This window comes from Siphateles boraxobius, unplaced genomic scaffold, assembly GCF_051911475.1.
Source record: "Siphateles boraxobius isolate OS27281-9 unplaced genomic scaffold, OSU_SipBor_1 25, whole genome shotgun sequence".
In the NCBI taxonomy this organism is placed as follows: domain Eukaryota; kingdom Metazoa; phylum Chordata; class Actinopteri; order Cypriniformes; family Leuciscidae; genus Siphateles; species Siphateles boraxobius.
Window position 1 is genome coordinate 14,111,585 of NW_027508866.1, and position 17,673 is coordinate 14,129,257.

At 38.2% G+C, this 17,673-nt stretch overlaps 3 protein-coding genes across 6 annotated transcripts; all 3 read left to right on the forward strand.

The window, feature by feature from the left end:
* The first annotated feature begins 1,591 nt into the window (after positions 1–1,591).
* Positions 1,592–8,168, forward strand: LOC143749988 (uncharacterized). 2 transcript variants are annotated; one of them, XM_077242740.1, is made up of 8 exons: positions 1,592–1,997; positions 2,214–2,436; positions 3,038–3,176; positions 3,934–4,073; positions 4,379–4,431; positions 4,556–4,680; positions 5,877–6,194; positions 6,276–8,168. In XM_077242740.1, the coding sequence occupies exons 2-8, from the start codon at positions 2,222–2,224 to the stop codon at positions 6,627–6,629; spliced, it is 1,344 nt and encodes a 447-aa protein (XP_077098855.1). In that variant the 5' UTR covers positions 1,592–1,997; positions 2,214–2,221; the 3' UTR covers positions 6,630–8,168. The 2 variants fall into 2 exon arrangements, with proteins under 2 accessions (XP_077098855.1, XP_077098856.1); XM_077242741.1 differs by having other exon boundaries at positions 1,799–1,974.
* On the forward strand, positions 6,500–13,891 carry LOC143749990 (schwannomin-interacting protein 1). Of its 3 annotated transcripts, none has more exons than XM_077242743.1 (7): positions 6,500–7,795; positions 10,273–10,505; positions 10,656–10,786; positions 10,872–10,959; positions 11,066–11,185; positions 12,982–13,102; positions 13,274–13,891. In XM_077242743.1, exons 2-7 carry the CDS (start codon positions 10,308–10,310, stop codon positions 13,372–13,374), a joined length of 759 nt encoding a protein of 252 aa, XP_077098858.1. In that variant the 5' UTR covers positions 6,500–7,795; positions 10,273–10,307; the 3' UTR covers positions 13,375–13,891. The 3 variants fall into 3 exon arrangements, with proteins under 3 accessions (XP_077098858.1, XP_077098857.1, XP_077098859.1); XM_077242742.1 differs by lacking the exon at positions 6,500–7,795 and adding an exon at positions 8,537–8,965; XM_077242744.1 differs by lacking the exon at positions 6,500–7,795 and adding an exon at positions 8,833–8,965 and having other exon boundaries at positions 10,292–10,505; positions 11,066–11,177; positions 12,980–13,102; positions 13,274–13,517.
* Positions 13,892–15,417: 1,526 nt separating this feature from the next.
* On the forward strand, positions 15,418–17,043 carry LOC143749536 (P2Y purinoceptor 3). The gene has a single exon (XM_077242001.1). It carries the CDS (start codon positions 15,566–15,568, stop codon positions 16,838–16,840), a length of 1,275 nt encoding a protein of 424 aa, XP_077098116.1. The 5' UTR covers positions 15,418–15,565; the 3' UTR covers positions 16,841–17,043.
* The last annotated feature ends 630 nt before the right edge of the window (positions 17,044–17,673 follow it).

Here is a 17,673-nt window from a genome sequence, read left to right on the forward strand (position 1 = left end):
AGAGTCTGTCTGCTGCCGAGAATTCCAGCGGTGCTACGGAATCGGAGGATGACACGGACGTGTGTGTTGTTGCTCACCCAAGTTTCGCACCCCATATGGATAGCGGCGTCCTGGAGACCTACTTTAGAATACCTAAGTTCAACTGGCAACGTCAGCCAAAGCCTACAGGGTCAAATGGTCGTCTTTCTGTAAAGTAAGTTTATTTTCATTTTGTTAACACGCTAACTTGGCAGGTTCATTGCACAAATATCTTGCAGTTAAGCTAGCTAGTTGCTACAGTAGTGGGAGTGGTCTGCGGAGCTGAGCATTGCAATGCACTATGGGGTTGTTGTCTACAATCCACAAGCACTAAAAAGTCATATTCTATTATAATAAGAGTTATATTATCATAATAACTCACAAATTATAATCCTCACCTCTGTCAAATTTACCATCGATAATTCCATGATATTTTGCTTGGGTTTAATGACAGAGACGTAAACCACATAGGGAAAAATGCATGACAGACTCAAGCAATAAGTGACGCTTTCGACATGCGATTTCCAAAACACTGTAGTATAGACCTTATGTAGCCACGCCCCCTTTCAGCGCTGCGCTCGTTGACTTTTGTCTTCCGGCCTGTATTTTCACAGCGATCTTGCGTATTTATAAATGAACGGCTCGTTTTAAAATCTTCCCTGTCTACTGACATTTAAGACATCTGCTTTAAACATTACAATCCTCATGATAACTTTCGTTAACTTTACATTAATTAAATCTATTTCAAAAGCAAATTACTTCTGGACAGCAATGCCATAGAAATATACAGAGCGATTGCGTAAACGGAAGTTCAAAGATAATATTCTAAAGATGGCGCCGCCGTTGTTCTCAGGGGCATAAGGTCTATAGGGAACAACCACATTCTTTTCGCCTGTTTGGACACTTCACACAGTTTGCACTGCCTGTTTGGTTTACCTGTTTAAACGTATAAGGTGCGTTTTCGACGCCCATTTTGCGCGAAAACGTGCGTGTTTTGTGAACCCAAAGCGCACGTGGAGAACGTGCGTTTTAAATAGCAGATCACACGTCGAGGGCGTGACTTTTACACAAAAGCTCACCCTTTTGACGGGTCAGTGTGAAATTAGACGCCTGACCAGACTTTTATGAATACTTTGGCTTGCCATACTAATACACGTTAGTTCACCTCTCAGTATGCTAGCGATCGCCAAAAAGTGCATAAATCATAAAAGAGCCGATCGGAACGCCATACATTTCGAGCGCCTTAACGCTGACCAAATGACGACGTCGTCACAACGTGTTGGGTGGCACTAACTTTTTAAATACCATGTAAATATCATAGTATCTGATACCATCAGAGCACCAGCATAGCCTAACTTTACAGGGCACCATACACTTTAAAAACTCTTGATGTTAATAGCTGAGTAGGTCTACTTCAGGTAACCGTTGTTAGTTTCAGATATGTTTAACTGCTGTTGCATCGAATTAGTAGTTGTTTTAAAAGTGAAAGAGTTAAAAGTGAAAGTGTGCCTTTCTTTTGAATTCATTGCACGCGCATTAGCCTATATCATCCTCCCCGCTTTTACAGTCAGTCAGATCACAGGCGAATTCGAGGGAAATGTGGAACGTTGTTGGAAACATTTGTTGGTATCGTGAAAAGAATTGGCAGTGGCGTAACCTATACAATGTGAGTGTGTGTCTCGTTACTGATAAGAACTGACAGTTATAAATTGAGCATGCCGGAAGATTTTTTTTTTCAGCCAATGCAGCCTTCCCACAGCAAACAACAGAGGAGAAATCCACATTGATTGGAGGCAGCTGACTCAAAGACATGACCGAAGTTCACATTAGTGACACATTATTCAACTGTTGTGGTGACCAAGCATTTCTTTTCGAAAGGCCTTCAAAATGGGGGATTATGCTCGCTAAATCTCCGCAGTAAACAGCTTTGTGTGTGTGTGTGAGTGATTACCGGCGGTGAGTTTTCCGATCCAGAACAGGTAATTGCTTCTGACTCATATGAGACCTGTAGGTTTGTTGATAAATAACGACATTGCGCTTGCGCACATTTGTCAAGATAAAAATCATTGTTTATTTATATAAATAACGAGAAATTATATAACATTGGAGGGTAAAATACTTTTGGATTTTTCACTCCGAAACTTTATTTATTATTGTCTATTAATTTCTGTGTCGGTTTTCCTCTTTTCCTTTAGCTCTGGAAATGGAGCGGAGGAGTAGAGCTCGTGTAGCGGTGATAGGGGCAGGGCCGGCTGGGCTTTGCGTTGCGCGACACATCCTGTCTAGGCCCGAGACCTTTGATCCACCCGTGGTGTATGAAATGACTGATCATTTTGGTGGGACCTGGTTCTATGAGGAACGAGTCGGCCCACATGACAATGTGTATCCCGTCCAAAGCAGTATGTATAGGGACCTCAGGTAGAGAGCAATAAATTGTGCATAATCCTGCTGAGAATAGAGGCATTTTAAACCTTGTGGTTTTCATCTTTTTTGGGCTGGTTTAGACTTGTCTAGATTGTCTAATCTCCCAGACTGACAAGCCGAACCCTATTAAAGTTGCCATGTGACAAGCTGAACCCTATTAAAGTTGCCATGAAATGGAAGTTGCAATAATTTTCCAACTCCCCCTCTTTGAATGTAATGCGTGGAGCTTGACTTAAAATGCAGTTGTTTGGTATTGCTGCTGGTGACTTTTTTTATTAAAGATAATGAAGGCACGTGATTAAAAAAATAAATAATAATGATGTGCATGGATGATTCATTTATAATAAATATTTCATTAAAAAAAATCATTTCATGGTGAATTTGAGCAAATATCCTAACAAAATAATGTTCTCCTCTATAAATAAGCGCACACCAACAAAACAATGTCAGCAATAGACAGACCTGACCAAGCTGGCAGAACAAACCAGTCTAGGTTTAAGTGTCTTTATTTTGAGCAGGGAATTTATTTGTTTTTCATTTGTGTCCAATTTTCATGCAACTTTATGTACTATAAAATCCCATATCTGTTTTAAAGAACCAATTTGCCTAAGGAGGTTATGATGTTCCCTGAATTCCCCTTTGATGACCACCTGCCTTCTTTTTTGCACCATACGTCGGTTCAGCAGTATTTGGAAAAATACTGTGAGAGACATGATATCGCACGTCATATCAAGGTATGCGTTTGTCTTTAATATAAATTCCATGTCTGGAATGAAACTTAATCAGTCCCTGACTAATTGTTTCTTTTAATGCAAGAAATGTGGGTTGACAATACATTTTTAGATTTATTAAAGCAGCCTAAACCAGGAGACAAACCATCCAGAGTGTTGTTATAAACCAGTCCATTACCATTCCTATGTCTTTGTTTTGCAGACCTAAACATAATATTTCTAGATATTTGAGCATTGAAGCAGGTAAAACTCCATAATAATGAGAGAAACTGATGGTATGGGAAGTATAGTACAAAATTAATAGTGATGTTTCTTCACACACTGTGGCATTTAACAGACAATATGGATAAATCATCAGGTGACAAAGGCATGTGTCCATGTATTCTAAGCCTGAGAAAGTAATGCCATTAAAAAAGTCTGGTATTTACTGACATCTGTTTTCATAGTTGCTGGAACATGATCATAGTCCTCCTACATAAAAATATATAAACTGTATTAGTTGAGTGTCAACCGCTATTAGGGTAAAATTGTTCATCAACTAGTGGCCAGAAAGTTGAGATCATTACTGATTGCCTATTGATCAGGGTTGTAAGGGCCGCTGACCTCTGCTTATCAGACAAAGACATCAGCGTCACCACAAAAATCGAAAGACCCGTCAAGTGTGTTTAGAAGCCACAGTAGAAACGTTCTCAGTATTAATATTTTTCTTACCAACAGAAGCAAGAATATTGCTTATGACAGACTGCTTTGTCCCTCACAGTTCAACACCGCGGTGGAAAAGGTGAAGCCCGTCTCCATGGAGACGGAGACGGGGGGAGCTGTGACGTGGGAGGTAATATCGCACCGCACATGTGGAGACCGGAACATGCAGACGTTCGACTCAGTGTTCGTCTGCAACGGGTGAGGAATGCCATCTTAAAGAGTCCTTTTATCTCCCAGACATGCTCAAATGGACACAATTGCATCTAATCTCCAATTGCAGCTTCGGCAGCGATGTTCTAAATGCATAGCATTATTCAAATAGTGGCATGTTCATTTACCCCATAATATTCCCAGAGGCTTTTATCTCGCTGAATTCTCTCTGAGGTGATGTGAATGGGTATTATGTTATGCATTCATGTGGCATTTGTGTGAGGGAATTCAGAAGACCACAGGAGCCCTTTAGCAACTCAGCTCTGACTCATATTTCCTTCCTCTTTCTGCAGGCATTACTCCGACCCCCACCTGCCCTACATTCCTGGAATAGAGCATTTTGAAGGTACTACAAATGCATAACCCTAAAAGCCCCTACTATTAGTCTCATTACACCCCTGCATCTCCCCTTTTTCTCTCTGTCTCTCATCTTACATTTATCTTTGCCTTTTTACGCTGCTGTTTTGTAGGGAAAGTCTTACACAGTCACTCGTACCGCTATCCAGAGCCCTTCGCCAACAAGTCTGTTGTAGTCTTGGGGGCCAGAGCATCTGGTGTGGACATTTCCATTGAGTTAGCCCAAGTTAATGCTCGGGTTTGTGGCTTAACTTCATTTTTTACAATATTACATAACCATTTTAAGTGGCTTTGTTTGGTTGTGAATTACAGGGTTGTTCTCCCAAAAATGAAAATTTGTCATTATCCTGCCAAAGTATTATTTTTTTTTCATCATTTTTCAAGAGCGGAACACAAAAGATGTCAATTTGTGCAGCTCTGAATGGTGACAAAAATGACCAAAAGCAGTCTATTCAAGTCCATTAATGCATTGTTATTAAGTATAATTTAAATGCTATTATAGTTTTTTTTTAAATTCATAATGTGTTGTCTTTTTTCATATTTCCTGTTTTCAATTTAATTTTAGCTAAAGTTTTAGTATTTTTTTTTTGTCATTTTTATTAGTTTCTTTTTTTTGAATATGTCTATATAATTTTTTAGTCATTTTTATTTAAATCCTAAAATGTTGCCTTGGCAACTAGCTGAAATAATTTTTTTCTTTTTTATATTATATTTTATTTTAGTTAAGGTTTATTTTATTTCAAGTAACAGCATTTTTTTTATGGTTTTAGTTTTAGTTAATAACTCTGATTCAAAGTCTTTTGAAGTCATAAAAGTATACAGAGCAGTATTTAAAGGAATAGTTCAGCCCAAAAATGAAAATTCTGTCATCATTTACTCACCCTCAAGTTGTTCCAAACCTGTATGAATTTCTTTCTTCTGCTGAACACAAAAGATGCCAAACAGTTGATGAGCCCCATTGACAAATATGCTATGGAAGTCAAGGGGGCTTATTAACTCTTTTGTGTTCAGCAGAAGAAAGATTTTTTTTCTGATAATCTGTTACACTCGGATGTATGTCACAATAAAGAAAAGATGTGTCACAACATCTGCTTCATCGCTACTATAAACCTTCCCGCTGTGCATTTCTATTCCATCAAAAAGATCAGCATGACTTTTTCTCCTTTCAGTTTCACAAAAGAAAGAAAGACATATCGGTTTGGATCAACTTGAGGGTAAATACATTTTAATAAAAACAAATTTACGATTGCTGTATCCCTTTGAATCAAATTTTGTTTTGGATTTGTCCATCCTATCCATATCAGTAGTTCAAATGTATAATCCTAAACACTTGGAACTGGTCTTAGTATCTGAAAGGAGTAAAAAAAGAGAAGCTGGCCTCTCTGCTAAAAATTGAGAATAGAGTGACTCTGTTTTCTCTCTTTCTCATTTTAGGTGATTCTAAGTCATAGCACACCAACTATGTCCTTAACTCTGCCTCTGGGTATCCAGCAGGCTACCTCTGTTGTTGGGGTCTTGGAGAATGGATCTTTACAGTTCCAGGATGGATCAGTTACCCGGGCTGATATTCTTCTGTTCTGTACAGGATACAACTTTAACTTCCCTTTCCTTTGTCCATCAGAGCTAGGCCTGGACATACAGGCACTTTTTGTGACTCCGCTCTACAAGTACTTACTGCCCCCTGGCTTCCCGTCGATTTTTTTTATTGGCATTTGCAAAATTATTTGCCCTTTCATACATTTTGACTGTCAGGTGAGCAGAGAAAAAAAAAACTGGATGGTTTGAATAGTGAACGTGATTCATTCTGACTGTAACTATCATTTTTATCCACAGGTTCAGTTTGCTCTTGCTGTTCTGGAGGGCTCGGTAAAGCTGCCCACCCAGGCAGAGATGAAGGAGGAGGTGCAGAGAGAGATGCAAAAAAAACTAGACACAGGTGTGCAGGTGAAGCACTTGCTCCATTTGGACAAGGATCAGTGGGATTATTATCTGGATCTGGCCAGGGTGGCCCGGTTCACACCCCCTCAGCCAGTGTTTCAGAGTCTATATGAAGAGGTGGGCAGACAGAGGAAGAAAGACCCACAGAAATACAGACAGATCAACTATAGGCTCATTGATGCCACACAGTGGGAGCTTTTGGAAGTTTCGCCAGAACAGGCTGAGTTTAAATTTGAGGAAACAAATTGAATTACACCGTTTTCCTGTCATACCTGAGATGCTTTCTTTTTGTAGGAAAATAAAGTCTGTAGAAATATTGAAAGAAAATTATTTTAATGATTCTTAATAATTATACAAAAATAGTTTGATCTAATTAACTATTTAGGCCAATCACATGGCAGCAACTCAATGCATTTAGGCATGTAGGTCAAGTCTATCTTCTGAAGATGAGCATCAGAATGGGGAAGAAAGGTGATTTAAGTGATTTGGAATGTGGCATGGTTGTTGGTGTCAGACGTACTGGTTTTAGTACTTCAGAAACTGCTGATCTACTGGGATTTTCACGCACAAATTATCCAGAGAAAACATCCAGTGAGTGGCAGTTCTGTGGGCGACAATGCCCTGTTGATGCCAGAGGTCAGAATAGAATGGCCTGACTGATTCGAGCTGATAGGAAGTAACTCAAAAACAACTCATTACAGTCTGTGGAAGGGCATCTCTGAACGCACAAGACATTGAACATTGAAGCAGATGGGCTACAGCAGCAGAACACACACCGGGTGACACTCCTGTCAGCTGAGAACAGGAAACTGAAGCTACAGTTCGCACGGGCTCGCCAAAATTGGAAAATTTAAGATTGCCTATAGTCTGATGAGTCTCAATTTCTGCTGTGATATTCAGATGGTAGGGTCAGAATTTGGTGTAAACGACATGAAAGCATGGATTCATCCTGCCTTGTATCACAGTTTAGGCTACGGGTGGTGTGGATATTTTCTTGCCACACTTTGGGCCTCTTAGTACCAACTGAGTTTGGTTTAAACGCCACAGCCTACCTGAGTAGTGTTGCTGACCATGTCCATCCCTTTATGACCACAGTGTATCATCTTCTGATGGCTACTTTCAACAAGATAACGCACCATGTCACAAAGCTCAAATCATCTCAAACTGATTTCTTGAACATACCAGTGAGTTCACTATTCAAATGGCCTCCACAGATCTCAATCCAATACAGCACCTTTGGGACATGGTGGAACGAGATGGATGTGCAGTCGACAAATCTGCAGAAACTGCGTGATGATATCAATATGTCAATATGGACCAAAATCCAAGAATTACGACAGTTCTGATGGCAAAAGCCAGGGCCCAACCCAGTACTAACAAGGTGTACCTAATGAAGTGGCCATGATTGAGTGTATGTAAGTATATAATTTAAAATGTCTAAATCTATATCCATTTTGTTTTCTTTTATTATTAGCTTAACAAATATAAATAAAATATTAGCATTGGCTGAAGTTTAATTTAAACATTTGATTGTAAAAATGTCTTAGTATTTAGTACATGTTTTTCTTTTGTTTTAAAGACAGAATACAAGCGCAGGAACTCCAAAAGTAATACAGTAGAAACACTTGATAACACCTGACAAAAAAAAAATCATTAGGGTCAATCATTGCCTTCACTAACCCGTATGCATATACATGTATAGGCCTACATAAATGGGCCAATGACATAACACTCCTTTTTTATGTCCATGTATGTTTTTATGTTCAATAAAATAGATGGGTCTCAAAAGGCTGATATTGCTAGATTTTTTTTGGCATAAATATTTTTTCATTATCTTTTTTTTAAGTCAGTAAAACCATGTCGATAGTGTAAAATATGTACTGTTTACTTGGTAACTCAACGTTACATTTTAGTCATTAAACCTTTTAAAGTTTTTCTTAATATTCCATTTAATTTTCTTTTTCACTGTATGTTCCTGCAAAATAAAATGATTCCTGATGTTTTTTGAATGTTTTAGTTTCGCTGCATCATGGCAAATCAACAACCTCGAGCTCCTCCAGAAAATGTTTTAAATATTTACATAGAGATGCGATGTGAAGTTTATGTTAGGTTTTAAGGGGATGTGATTTTCTACATAATTGAAGCATTGCATCACAGCTTTCATCAGCAGTGTGAACACGACACAGTCCCGCAGACTTTCCCATCTGCTCGCGGTCTTCATCTCCCAACATGAAATCGGACACCTACTTTCTCAACCCTTCCCAAACAGTCTTATCTACACTTCCAGCTGTCATTACAACAGTATACAAAACATTCGCGCAATTCAAACTTTAACAGAAGCAACTGACTCCACAAGTTCAGAAGATCGACATCGATAAAAAGTCGCCGTTAACTTGCGGTTTAAGAAAACAGGAGAAGAAACACGGACGGAGGGCGGGTGGAAAGCCAAAGCCAAAGGGGTGTTTCCTCTCCAGCAGAGGAAGCATTAAAGTAGTGAGAAATAATTAACTAAACTGTGCGAAATGTGTAAATACATTGACGTTTAAGTGACAATCGCGATGTTGACATCCGTTTTCCGACAAAAGGTGAGTGAATTAATGTCATAAACATCTTTCAGAAAGAAAAAAAAAACAGGAACTGTAGGGGCTCAGCAGCGATCCAACTTTCACTTGTAAAATTATGTATAAAGTGTATGATTGATAGAAAACAAAAAAACTCCTGAAGATTTGTTTTTAAAGATGCACGTATTAGTCATGCGTCACGAAGCAAACAGAAAAGCCGTTTCACTTTAATGTGACTGGGCTGAGTTGTTTTTTCTGAAAATAAGAATTTTAATTTAGCATGGGTTTCCTTTAAAGGTCTGGAATGCAATAAGTGCCTTGGTGTCTTAATTGTATCCTTCATGATGTGGAAAGAATGACAAGAACAATGAAAGGCAGATCCAACTTTTATGTGTTAATACAGGCATTTTCACTTGTAGCCTATGTATGTAACTTTACAAAAATGTGGTAAATGTATTTTCTGTCTCCACGAGGAGTCTTTTTGCATATCCCCAGCCATGTTTCCAAATTCTCCCTTGTTAGGAAATATGCCCCAGTTTGATTGCTAAATTTCAAATATGCTATAAAACTGTCAACCCTGTTGCTTTAGGCATACATTTTAAAGGCCTAACTTTTAAATGCGTAAATAAAATGTATCATAGTTTTCACAGATATTAAGCACCAGCACAACTGTTTTCAACATTAATAATAAGAAATGTTTCTTGAGCAGCAAATCAGCATTTTAGAATGATTTCAGAAGGACCATGTGCTGCTAAAATTCTAAAATTCTTTGCACCACAGGAATAAAATATATAAAAATAGAAAAACATTATTTTAAGTTGTAGTAATATTTCACAATATTACTATATGTACTGTATTTTTGATCAAATAAATGTGGCCTAGGTGAACATAAAAGACTGTCAAAAACAACTCAATAACAAAAATAATCTTACCGACCCAAACCTTTGAACAATATAGTGTATATTACATTTTAAATCTTGAATTGCCACAACTAACGTTATTACTTAAAGATTTTCTGATAGGATGTTTAAAATCTTAAAGAAATGTGCTTTAACAATAACTTTAAGGCTCAAAAACAGATAAATGTACAGTACCATTTATCCAGTTTCCAACATTGATAATAAATCAGCATATTACAATGATTTCTGAAGGAACATGTGACACTAAAAACTGGAGTAATGATGCTTTCTGTATCTCTATATAATATATTTCAAAATAATTTAGCTTTATGAAAGATTTGAAAAGTTTTGGAAATTATCTTAATTCTTTTTATTTAATTATATTTATCATTTTGTGGCATTAAATGCATGTGGAAATGGATGTGCTTTTAGCCTGTCTATGCTGGACTAGCATAACTCTCCAACGGATGGAGGAGAATCCAGACAGCGACAGGCATTATGAGAGGACCACAGATGACCCCTCACCCTCTGGCCAGGGGACCAAACAGAAGAGTGATGAGACCCCTCTGGGTGATCACGACCTACCCATCATGCAGTGGGAGGATTTAAGTTTACGGATTGCGGAGCTAGAAAGACAGGAAGAGGAAAGAAGGACAAAGGCAGAGGTAAAAAATTTTTGGACTTATATATATATAATTATATATACACTACAACACCAAGTTTGGAATTTTTTTTTATGTTTGCTGCATTTATTTGACCTAAAATACATTAAAACATTTCTTATTATTATCACGGTTGACATCCTTGTGTTTTAGAGTCTGGGTTTATCAGAGCGAGACAGAATACTTGGATGCTGGACAGGGTCAAAACATCATTCACTCCGCCGGGAGCCATGGGCAGATGAAAACGACTACAGTCCCTGCCGTGTTCCTGTCATAACCTCACGGTATTACGCATGAGCAGGTTCATAATGTTGAGACGCGTTGTTCTGATGTTTCTATTCAAATGTGCACTGTGTTTCCATCAAACAGATTTAATAGTCCTAAAAATCTTCAGCTCTGTTTCATCAACAACAGTGAGAGCGAGGGGGAGGATGACGAAGGAGCATCTAGCAAAGAGGTAGGAGCAGATAGTTGTGATAGTAGTTTCCCTGAGTTTTTCAAGTTGTATCTCAGGTCATGATTTATGAGGCTGCAAAAAAGCATTAGGTTTTTGTCATCCTCAGAGCTCATGTGAGGCGGAGGTACGTGGGAGTTGCTCTCTGGGGCTGAAACAGGAAGTGAAAACAGCTCTCAGGGCTCTCAGAGACCAGCTATTGGCCGAACAGAAAGAGAAAGAGAAAGAGGTGAGGGGTTTGAAAGGCACAGTTCACCTGAGAGTATGGTCTGTCTGTCGTCCGTGGAACACAAAAGGAGATGTTTTAAAAGTGGAGCTTGTAATGTGGACTGAAGCTTTCAAGTTTCAAAATTGATTCAAATGCACCATAAAAGTATCATTGAAGATATCTACTTTTGTGTTCCACAGTATAAAATTAGACAGGAAGTAGATGATGACGGAAAAGTGGTCTTGTTTCCAGAAGTAGTTTTCTCTTTTATGTCCTTCAAAAAAAAATCTTCAATAAAGGGTTCCTGTCATGAAGCAAACCAACCAGCTCTGGGATGAGTCACATTACAATATTTCATTTGAATTATATAATATATCGATATGTTATCTCTTATGCTTAACAAGACTGCATTTATTTGATCAAAATTACAATAAAAACAGTATTACTGTGAAATATTATTAGAATGTCGAATAACTGTTTTCTATTTTAATCTATTTTAAAAATGGTATTTATTCCTAGGGGTCGATTGGGCGATATATCGTTAACCTTCGGGCGATACGATAATCAATTAGTTTATCGCGCCAAATATCAATATTTTAATTAATAACTGAGCACTTACACAGGTACGCACAGGAGCGTTTTAAAGCAGGCGTCTAGCAGCGGATCCCTAATACTTCGACTGATAGTCGCTTGCTTTCAAACGCTCCCATGAAAGTGTCCCATACCTGTGTAAGCGCTCGGTGAAGAGCGTCAAAGTTGTCTATTTACAACATGTTTTTGAAGCATTGATCATTGTAGCCAATAACAGACATATATGTTGAGCCTGGCCAATCAGAGGTGTGTAAGAATCCTCTCAAAAGTGCTCAAAATGCTAAGAGGGAATGCTGGTATCATTGACAAAACTATTCCCAGGTTTATTTTAAGGAAGCTGGAAAAGTTTAAGCTTTTAAAAAGTATAAGCTTAAAATGTTAAATTAACTTAAAATGATCAATTTAATTTACAGACTGAAAAACATTGTGTGCTGTTTTCTAACAGTTTGGACTTGAATAGAAAAAACCTGCAATTAATCTGTTTACAGGCATTTTGTTTTCATAAACAGATATTGTGATGTATCATTATAGGATTGTCTGTCAATATATATTATCGCAGAATTGCTGTATCGTGATATTATCGGTATCGTGAGCCATGTACAGTGTATCGTATCGTGTGGTACCCTGGGATTCCCACCCCTAGATCCCACTTATTCCTGTGATACAAAGCTGAATGTTCAGAATTATTACTCCAGTCTTCAGTGTCACGTGATCCTTCAGAAATCATTCTAATATGATGATTTGTGCTTAAGAAACATTTCAAAACAATTGTGCCGCTTAATATTTTTGTGGAACATTTACATAGAAAAATGTGATACATTTGTTTGATGAATAGAACACATATATTTGAAATAGAATCCTCTGGAACATAAGAAGTGTCTTTACTGTCTCTTTTGATCAATTTAATGCAGTGGCTCCCAACCCTGGGGCCACTAGGGGGCCTCAGCAAACTTTCAAGGGGACCTCAAGATTACTTCAAATATTTACCTTTCATTTATAGCTATATATAAATAAATGTGTGATTTCAAGACATGGGAAAATCATGTAAATTTATAAAATCTTTAAACGCCATAATAATTTCCATCCATCCATTTTCCAGACTGCTTTGGCTATGGATATTTTTATAATGAATATAAATTTTGTCTATTCATTGTGTTTTTTTTGTGCGACTGTCTTTGTGGTCATTCATTTCTCTGGTGTTTATTTTTTCATTTTTTTTTTTTCAGCAAGAAGTCACCCACAGTAAAGTAAACATAAGGAGAAAGATTCTTAGCCTTAGTGATCTGCAGACATGCTCTTTACTGCAGCTGAATGCGCTCAGGGCCTCACTGAATGAAGACATTCAAGGTATCTTTTTCCTCAAGGGTACAGTTTCCAAGAACAACATTTTAAATAAAAAATGCCACTCATAAATGTGTTATAATTTACATGCTTCTTTAAACACTTATCCAAAATGGTTCGGCACCTTTAAAATGACGTTGATATTTACTCGTACACTAATTTGATTTGTGCTTTTAGATTTGAGCTCAGAACTGGTGAAACATCTTGTTGTACGAGACCACCTCCGGAATAAGCAAGATGCTTTGCTCCTGGATGTACAGGATATGACGACATTATGAATGATTTTAGTTTCCAACAACTGCATAACTGCAGTTCAACGTTGGCACTTTCTGAAAGCAGTAATTTGCTGTTACTCATCCTGTGGACTAACAAGGCCAGAATATCCTGTTTGTTCTTGAAGAAATGTAGCCCTCAAAGAAACTTTTGCTAAAATGTGAGTCACATTGATTATAGTCACAAGTTTTATTGTGAAAAAGTGCCTTGATAACAAACCCTAATGGCTCTGATTCATGTGTCATCACTTATGGTTTAATTATGCATCTGTAAATAGAGAATATAACAAGCTGCTGTCAAAGCCATATGTGATCAATAACTGTGATGTATTAATCATCTGTTACATTAAGCATTCCATTGAAAAACAGTGTATGTAATCATCATATGAATATAAATGGTGTGATATGAATCATATGAATGTGCCTTACAACTTTCCTGTGTATCGAACTTATACATGAGAATGAATATCTCAGAGCTAAATAATCACAATAATTTAATAAATCATTTATTTTGTATTTTATACAGAGTCGTCAGCCTTTTTGTGTAATTGGAAATGCAAGTAGTGGAATCATGATAATTATGCTATTCATACTATTATGCTATTCATACTCTGCAAAAAATTAAGTGATACTTAAATTTGGTATGAAACTGAGGTTGCGATAGTACGTATTTGTTTAGCCCTAGTAAGTTTTACATAATGAACCTGTTTGTTGAACATAAATGATAGGAAACGCTTCATTTTACAGTACGTTAACTTACGTGTACTTACAGTGTACCTACCTAAGAAAGTACTGGGTAATATAAGGTAAGTACATGGGTTAAGGTTAGGTTTAGGGGTAGGTTCAGGGTTAGTACCTAGTTATTGTAATTACTAAAATAAGTACATAGTATGTACATGGGGAACAGGACTGTAAAATGAAGCATTACCCATAACTGCATGCAGCTCAGCTGACTGATCATTAAAGCACAGTGGATGGCGAGAGAGAGAGAGAGAGAGAGAGAGAGGGCAAAGAGGCGAGACAGAAAAAAGGAAGCACATAGAATTACTGATTGAGACATGATTAGTGAAATTTTGCAGATCTGGATAGTAAATTGATAAAGTAATTTGTAATCAGAGACTGTAGTTGCAGTGCAGCAAAACGTACACGGCACTGAACTTTTCATCCTGACCTTTTATCAGATGCGTGAAGAAATTAATGCATTTTGGCTGCACATTGGAGTTACCTTTTTCCTTGACCTTTAAACAGGTAAGATATTTCATATAGATCTATCAAAACAAAACTAACATTGCTTTAATACTTAGTGTGTGTGTGTGTGTGTGTGTGGGGGGGGGGGGGGGGGGGGTGTTTAAATGGGTTTAAATGAATAAACATTACCTATATAGTCTTATATATCTCAATAATACTTTCAAATTTCTCTAATTTACATTTTCAAACTTTTAATACTCAAATCATGGTGTTTATAATTGATATGCACACTTTTGTGTTGAACTGTACGCTGGATTGGGTTTCCGCTCAGCGATTCTTGTCTGAATGAATGAGTATTAATTATTTACTGGAACATACCTGCAAGAAGACATGATAATACCAAAGCTGCCTCTGTAGTACGCAGATTAAAAAAAAATTAAGCAACAAACTCAAGTATTTCATGAACCAAACATGGACATTGTCATTAGTGCTTCATGTTATGTAGGTACTATGCATATAGATGAATGCATCAGCCATGTCTTGACATAAATTAGGCATCTTAACACAGTTTTCATTGCAAACGAGGTCAGTTAGGTCAGGAAGTGACGCGTGTTGATACCTCTTAATTTGTGCAAAAACAAACTGCAAAGCAAAAGAACTTGTCTAAAACACGGGACACACAAAAATGGGGGATGGAAAGATGAATGAAGGGTTTGTTACTGATTGATGGGGCAATAGACCAGAAGAGGCCGAATCAGCATTATAGACAGAGAAAGTTGAAGGGCTGAGTCATTGGTTCACCTGCAGTTTGCTTGGAAATAAACTATAGGAAAACTACTGCAAACTCAAAAGTTCAATATGTAACGTTCATCTGTTTTCTCTATCTCGGAGCGATGTCCTCACAGGATATCCTGAAGGTTGAAGAATGTGGTGCTTCTAGATTGAGTTGAAGAGGTCCAGAGAAGACAGTGATGTGGCTTTGTGGTTACGAGATCAAGGACAGCTGATCATGAAGACCACGGCTTCAGTCTCCAACGCATCAATGCAGGCAGATGTTCGAAACCACAGCGCGCTGCACAGCTGTAGCATCGACGAGTCCTACAAGTATGTCATCTTGCCTCTGTGCTACTCCTTGACCTTCTTGCTCAGCCTCGTCCTGAACTCCACCGTCCTCCTGCGGTCCTACCGGTGCAAGAGTGGCCGTCATTGGAACACTTCGCTGATCTACATGGTCAATCTGGCCTCCACGGATCTGATGTACAGCTTCTCGCTGCCATTCCTCGTGGCTAGCTACGTGATGCGTGACCACTGGGTTTTCGGAGACTTCATGTGCAGGCTGGTGCGTTTCTTGTTTTACTTCAACCTGTACTGCAGCATCTTCTTCCTCACCTGTATATCCGTCCATCGTTACATGGGCATCTGCCATCCGATCAGAACCATCACCCTGGAGAGCAAGCGGGTGGTTAGAGGCATTTGCGCTGCCGTTTGGGTCGTAGTGTTCATACTTACGTGCCCCATCGTCCGTTTTGCCAAAACAGGGGATGTTTTGAGGAAACTAGGAGGTGGAGTGAATGAAGGAGTCGAATCTTGGTCGGAAGGTAGCAGTGATGCTGGAAAAGTCGAGGTGGAGGTATACAGGAACTGTTGGGATGACGCAATAGACACAGAATTTTCCGAATACGTGCCTTATGGAATCGTTCTGCACCTTCTGGGCTTCTTTTTCCCTTTTATCGTCATTGCGTGGTGCTATTCGCAGGTGGTGCGGACCATTTTCTTGACACTACATTCCCAGCCACAGGTGCAGGAGGAAGGGGGAATGTGTGGTGGGGTGGAAGGGGTCAAGGACAGGACGTCCGTGTCCATCTCGGGCTCTCAACACGCGCCGTACCTCAACAGGCGACGCAAGTCCATCAAAACCATCATGGCCATCACCATCCTGTTCGCACTGTGTTTTCTGCCCTTCCACATAACGCGCACGCTCTTCCTCGTCCTTAAGGAAATGAAGGCCGTCGAGTGCCAAACCATGCGGATGGTTTCCATTTGCTACAAGATCACTCGGCCCCTGGCTTCCTGCAATTCGTGGCTCAATGCGCTCCTTTATTTCTTAACAGGAGACAAAAGCTTAGCCTGCTGTGGACGGTCCGACGCCGGTCATAACACTCACCTTCTCTGGCCTTTACAGATTCTTGGAGGACAGAAAGAGGCTGAGGATCAAGAGCAAGGCAATTCACATAAAGCAGACGAAGCTCAGAAAAGTGACTCGAAATCGTCAGGAATAACATAGATGAGGTTGTGAATGCACAAAGGGACAGACCAACTTTAAATGCTTCAGATTTCATATTATTTATTATTCATTAATATTACTGAGTAATTTCACACAATCTTGAGTATTACAGCATGTTTAATGCTAGTATGTGACCGAGCAGTTATAACCAGCCACCTCTTTTAAACATTATGTTTTTGTGTTTGTTTGTTTTGTGATGGATATTTGATGAGTAAAAATGTAAAATCAGTAATTATTAATAAAGTAATAATTCATCAAAGTATGAAATTGGCATTTCTTCAGCACAAAATAAGTTATTAATTGCTGAGTGACCAGAAGTGAAGTACTGTTAACAGGCCAAAATAAGAAACAAAAGAAACAGGAAGTAAAAAGTTACTAATTCACATCTTGTGACAATAAAACTGATTCGCTCACACTATTATCAAGGCATGCCCTAATGTTAGAGATCCTGAAACGGTTGAATTGCACATCCCTAGTATTTTAGAATGTAAGTCCTGAAGTGAATAAAAAGTCGTTTTAATGCATCTCAAAGATAAAATCACACACTTTGTCTAGATTAAACCTTAAAAGCACAAACACATGCTTCATTTATGCTTGAATTTGAAATTCCTCAGCATTTGCCAATTCATAAGCAACACCAGACATTAAGAATGAATTATTAATGAATAATTCTATTTTGTTAAATATGTTTGCCTTAAATACAGTTCTGAAAGAAAATAAACACGTTCACTATTAATGTTTAATATCATTAATGCATTAGGTATCATGAACCACAATGAAACATACTTTTATAGCATTCATAATACATGTTTAACGTTTTAATTAGTTCATGT